The sequence below is a fragment of the Saccostrea cucullata genome, unplaced genomic scaffold, assembly GCF_032062105.1.
Source record: "Saccostrea cucullata isolate Sc308-1 unplaced genomic scaffold, CSIRO_AGI_Scuc_v1 ctg706, whole genome shotgun sequence".
Taxonomy (NCBI): domain Eukaryota; kingdom Metazoa; phylum Mollusca; class Bivalvia; order Ostreida; family Ostreidae; genus Saccostrea; species Saccostrea cuccullata.
In genome coordinates, this window is record NW_026918737.1 from 72,470 (window position 1) to 78,611 (window position 6,142).

Genomic DNA, 6,142 nt, shown 5'->3' on the forward strand with positions numbered 1-6,142 from the left:
TCAAGGCTTATTTTCCCTTTTAAAAATTGACAACAATCGTTTGTAAAATCTAAAAACTGAAGTTTTGAATCGGTGGTCGAAAACTCCATAAATAAAACAATTAATAACATCATTAACGTATACAAGTCTCATGGCTAAACGATAAAATGTCAGTTCCAAGTCATTCATATTCTCGCGGAAGTTTTCTTTCAATGCCAGAAATACTCCTAAAATCAGATAGGGCGTATACATAATTATAAACACCAAAGTGACCACGAAAAATACTTTCGTGTGTTTCTTCGCCTGGCTATTAATACTGGCTCTTTTCTTTTTAATGTTATTTTTGACCTCGTGCTGAGCCGCTGGGCAAGAATTGCGACCATCATCGCTCTTTTCCATCATATCGTCAAAATCGTTTTTTCCACCAGTGGTCTGAGTTGCTTTATTCTCTGGTGTATCATATTTTGAGATATGATCGTCATGTACTTTTGGATCACCCGATATTTCCATTTTTTCTTTGATATCGATTACGCTTATAGACAAAGAATTCACATTGTCAGTATCACTATTGTTTGAAGGACTGTTCAGGCTATTCAAATTCTCGGTACTAACTCTTTTACTTTTGGATCGTTTCATTTGATACTGTGTCATTTTGGCCCGCTTCTTGACATGCTTTCCAATTGTTAATCCAATGGAAAGATAAGAAAACACTAACACCAATTCCGACACTACGAACACTAGTTGTAAAACTATCAAATACATCAAAGGGTACAGACTTCCCTTCACGTTGTCGTCAAAGAAACACTTCTGAACATGCACACCGGCGGCTATTTCTGTTGTGTGGGGTCCAAAAATGAAAACAACTGGAATGGCTAAAAATGTCGCGACACTAATGACGGTCACAATGAGTATTCTTGACTTTTTAAGAGACCATTGGATTTTCAATGGGTGACAAACTCGTTTGTATCTGTCTATTGCAATAAGGAGGAGCAGGAAAACAGAACTCATCGACAGAGCAGCGTTTGAAGATCTGAATACTTTACAAAACGATCCACTGAAAAGACCATACGGATAAAGTAAATCCAAAATTTCAAAAGGAATTTCTATACTGCACATTAGGAAGTTTATAACTGCCAAGGAAAACACAAACGTCATATAGGTAGAACTCTTCTGGAAATGTAGACCAAAAACAGCCAAAACGTGTATATTTCCAATGACTCCAATAACCATTAAAACCACAAGCATTGCGACAGTAGCCTCGATCCCATTATCTAATTGGTCATATTTGGTGGTGGCGGATCCATTCTCTAGAGGGTTAAATGTTGTGGTGGATCCATTCACCAATCGGTTATATGCTGTCACATCTGTCCCATTTGATAACAAGGTTGTCAAAACTGCAACACTTGAGTCTATGAAAGAAGAAGTTGTAGCCATCTTCACTCCTGAAATGTAAAACGTGTTTACACCTGAATATTTCAAAAATAACAGTCAATCACACTTTTTGTCCTGTTCGAAAGTACACAAACCAATTTACATCCTTCTGAAAAAGAAACTCATAATAATAAAAAGGTTCTAAATTAGTCGGTCTTTGATTCTTTATGCAATAAAACCTGGTACACATGTACGGCAATTGGCTGTCGTCCTTCAATTGCTTTTCATAACTATCGTCAATAGCTATTCACAAGCATTTGACAAGGTGACAAAAATTGCTTCAAATATTTTGAAATAAATCTCCTTTTTTTCTCCACATTAATGATCATTATTTAACTTTCCAATCGTGTTTTATTTGTTTCAGTTTTAATCAATAAACAATTTTAACTTCCGGCATGTTACCAAAAGTCAGCAAAATCTAGTTGTCCTATAAAACGTCAAAAGCACGTATATTTTTTAATTGTTCACTTTCTTTTGTAGTATTCCTCGCAAATTACTGTTATTTTGTAAATTAATCAGCTTACACTTAGCAGTCTGCAACATCTCTTAAACAATAACTGAATAAAGATATTATATACGTGTACATTTAAAATGAGCAAATAGTGTCAATGTGTCGAAATCTTTTCTACGTAATTTTAAGCAGATTTACATCATTCTCAGTAAAAAAAAAATCCAACCTTAATATTCCCGTGTGAAGGATGATAATTAAAGTAATTAAACAATGTTCGGTCGTAACAAGGAGGCCATTTCTGATAATATACGTTGTTTCTTCAAAGTAGTCAGAAATAGCTCTTTAACGTTTATACTATATAAAAAGAACATTTTACGTCATGCATGAGATGAAAGATGTATTACATATATATACATTATATATTTTTATTCATGTCTGTAATAATAGAGCAATTCAACACCCACTCTGGTTTTTGCTGACATTTTTAAAAGACATATCCGAGTACGCGCATGATCTGGTTATTAGTAATTAAAAAATTTTCATGAGGCGCAAACCATTGCTTAAATTAAAAGAAGATAAATTCAAATAATTCTCTCTCTCTCTCTCTCTCTCTCTCTCTCTCTCTCTCTCAACCAAAGTTATTTAGTCGACTACACGATGAAATGATATAAAAATTCAAAGTTTACTACGAACGTACCTCACATGGAAGAAAGAACCTCTAAAATCTCCATTCCATTTCGACATTAAAAAAAAGATGGCTGTTCTAAACCGATCGCGTCCCCAGGGCAAGAGATTATGTTTTACACTTCGACAATTGTTCGAGAGACCGTGTAGCTTGGGGTCCAATATAATATGACGTTGAACGGGTAAAAAGGAATGTGGACAAAGAAATGGCTGCATGACGCAGTCAGGCCGTAGTCTTTAGGACTCTTCTAAAAACACCTTCAAGGTAACGAGAAATTTGGTTTCAGAATTTATTAACAAATTTATCCCAACGATGGAAAGTATTATTTACATGGAGTGGCAATTAACAGTAACGGATATGGCCATTGCACAAAAACAAGGCCGTTAGAAGAAGTATATGTACCCAGCAAAATGTTTGCCGACATTATGATAAAAATATGACAGGTGTTGACAATTTGAATGAGTAAAACTAAAAAAAAAAGTGCTATACAGGTACAGATTAATGAAATGCTTTGATGACGTGAACATAAAAAATATCCGATAATTAAATAGTTACGTTGTGTTTTCATTTAATTTAGGAATTGAATAAAGGTCTTTGGGCATTTAAAATTGCTTTAGTTGTCCGACAAGTGTTACTCAGAAAAAAAAGATTGGTGGGGATTAAGCAATTAACATGAAAAGGATTTTTAAATTTTAGTAAATAAATTAATACTATTAAAATTCAAATAAAATATAACATTTAAAGTCAAATGAATGAAGAGTAAATCAATCGATTTCACACGATGATAAAGGTATGGAAAAAAAAATTGGCCGAAAGAAGATGGGCGCATTTGGCGAGTGATCTGCAGGAATCATTTGTACGAAACATTTATGGTTTAAATGTCCATGATTTGGTTGTTTGACCCTAGCTGGTCAGATTTTACAAACACGTCCATAGTTTTTTTTTTTCATTTAGTTTGAAAGACCTTGTGAAATTGTAACATTTATGTCCGTTTTTCCTGGGGGGGTTCTATAACATAGTAGTGTTACACAAAAAATAAACACCTAAAATATTTAATGCATAGATGTATGATACGAGTACATGTACATTATAGAATAGAAGATTAGACTTGATTTCGCTCGAGAACCAAACTGAACCAAAATTTATCTAATTCAAAGTTTTAATAAATCAGTACATAAAACGAAAATGACAAAATAAATGGTTGTTTGCATGAAAAAAAAAATTAACGCCCCATTCCAGGCTCGAACCAAAAACTTTTCGCTTCGAGTGCATTAGACATTTCTTAGGTAACACCGCTACACATATAAAGATGATTTTAAAAGGACAAAGAAGCACCACATTTACACATTTGGGTTTTTTGGGAAAAGTTCATTTTTCGTGGTCTCTGGGTCTTCTCTCCATTTTTTAAAAAAGTGTATTTGTTTCTTTTAATTAAGATACACACAAATAACGTTTCAAAATCATGGAGAGAAAACCCAGAAATAGAAAAAGTTTAGAAAAACGTGTTTAAAAATGTACCATTTTGTACCAAATGTCTGGTCTGGCCAATTTACAAGTTATTTTTTAGCAAATCAAAGCTCAATTTCGGGAAAATATTTCCTTTCCTGTTGCACAGGAACCCGTTAAATAAAAAAATGTTAAAATTTCATGTGACGTCGATAAAATTTTCACTTTTCAATTACGCCCAGATTCCTGCCGAATGCCAATCAAAAGCGCCCTCGTTCTTTGTGGATTACTTTTAGAAAATCACGTATAAGTTCAATAATAAAACGAGAAATTACACGTTCATTTCACATATCACAACAATAATGCATATAAACGAAATATATAAAATTTAAAAGGTGCTTTAGCTGGGCCACTACGATTTGAGATTTTTTAAATTATATAAATGTTAAGGAAAAATATATTTGATATAAAAGTCGTTTTTTTCTTAAAGTAAGTTGATTTTTTTTCGTTAACTGGCCCCTCTCCTCTACTTTCAAAATCGATTCTACATGTACCTGCACTAATACCAAGTGCCTATATACATGTACATGTATAAAGGTCTGTAGGAGCGGCTCTATTTTTTTGCAATTTACAGGTCATTTACCTTGGTTTAGGTCGCCCGCGTCTGCTCTAGAGTCGCTAAGCAAAGAATTGATCCTTAGTGTCGCCGCGGGTTCGAATACCACTGCGAGACGTGGAGACCGGTCCTTCGGATGAGACCTTATAAACCGAGGTCTAGTGTCGCAGTAGGTGTTGGCATGAAAACGATCTCTTACTGCTCAATAGCCGTAAATGCCGAGTATAGGACAAAATTTGCATCTCTCCACTAGCAAGTGGTGGCGTCTCCATATGAGTAAAAAATTCTCGATTGGGACGTTAAACAACATACAAACAAACCTAGGTTTAGAGTCCCGAGGAGTACGACATTTTGTATATTTACAATATTCACCTATTTCCAGTCAAGGAACTAAATATTGAAAGAAAGGACAACGCAGAGTCTAAATACCAATATGTTTCCTATTTGAAGATATTACTGCCAATAGACAAAAAAGACAAAGTGCCAAGTACTGAGTAAACTGCATGGCAAACGAAATGACCTAAGATTTTTCAGTTGTCATCAAATCTTATTTACGTACATAGTAATATCACAGGTTTATACGTCTCCTAACTTATTCAATACTAAATTTCATGCTATTAATTTGTACGCGTTCAATGTCTAAGCTTGGACAGGCTACTGAACGACAGATAAATGATATAACAGGGGGTTTAACAAATTTAAAATCAACATTTCAATCGACCGAAACTGTAAGGATTCCATAAAATGTCGATGTTGTGAGCACCATGATACATGTTAATGTCAGATTTACCATGAACGACGTTGGTACGGCTTATTTATTAATTTACAGCATAGCAGTTTTAAGTGTTCTGCCAAATGAAATATAAATCTCAAAATACTTGAGTATTACTCTTACATAAGAGAAGGTTCAATAAACGTTGGAAATTGGTTGTATAAAGAGATAGAAAAAAAAAAATAATTAAAAATTGTAATTATAGAGAAGACGTCTTCTTATCATTGCAACACCTCAAGGAAGTACCATCAATAGTAGATTTTATGTTTAATTAAGATTGCAACGAGGACAGTTCAGCAATTTTTTGGTAATTCTAAATACCAGTCCCCAAGTTCGTTTTCTTTTGTCTGACGGCACCGCTGTAGATTAGCATAGAGTGTAAAGGGAAATATGAATACAGGAAAGTTTATAAAGATTAATCTCCAAATTCGATCGCTAGATCCTAGTCACTGTGAGATCATTTTATTCCAAAATCCCAAGAAAACAATCAAAGAAATAATTTACAGTTTTAGGTCTGTCATGTTAATAAAGCGCTTTTCATCAGCGTCTTTTGAGCATCCCTAAAAAGAATTAATGTGCTGAGGTGTTCTGACCATGATGCAAGGGAATACCGTGAGAGATATAAAAAAAAATTAGCGCACATGTTGCATTATTTATCGAACGAGCCTCGTAAAGCTCACAGCATGTGTGAATGGTTGACAGAAGATGTTTACTCCTCTTAAGCACTTGACCGCTTGATTCCCAGGGTTCGTGATTTATTCC

General features: G+C 34.2%; 1 protein-coding gene across 1 annotated transcript; it reads right to left on the minus strand.

Moving 5' to 3' along the window:
* On the minus strand, positions 1-1,413 carry LOC134270123 (vasopressin V1b receptor-like). The gene has a single exon (XM_062752309.1). The coding sequence runs from the start codon at positions 1,411-1,413 to the stop codon at positions 1-3; it is 1,413 nt and encodes a 470-aa protein (XP_062608293.1).
* Between the last annotated feature and the right edge of the window lie 4,729 nt (positions 1,414-6,142).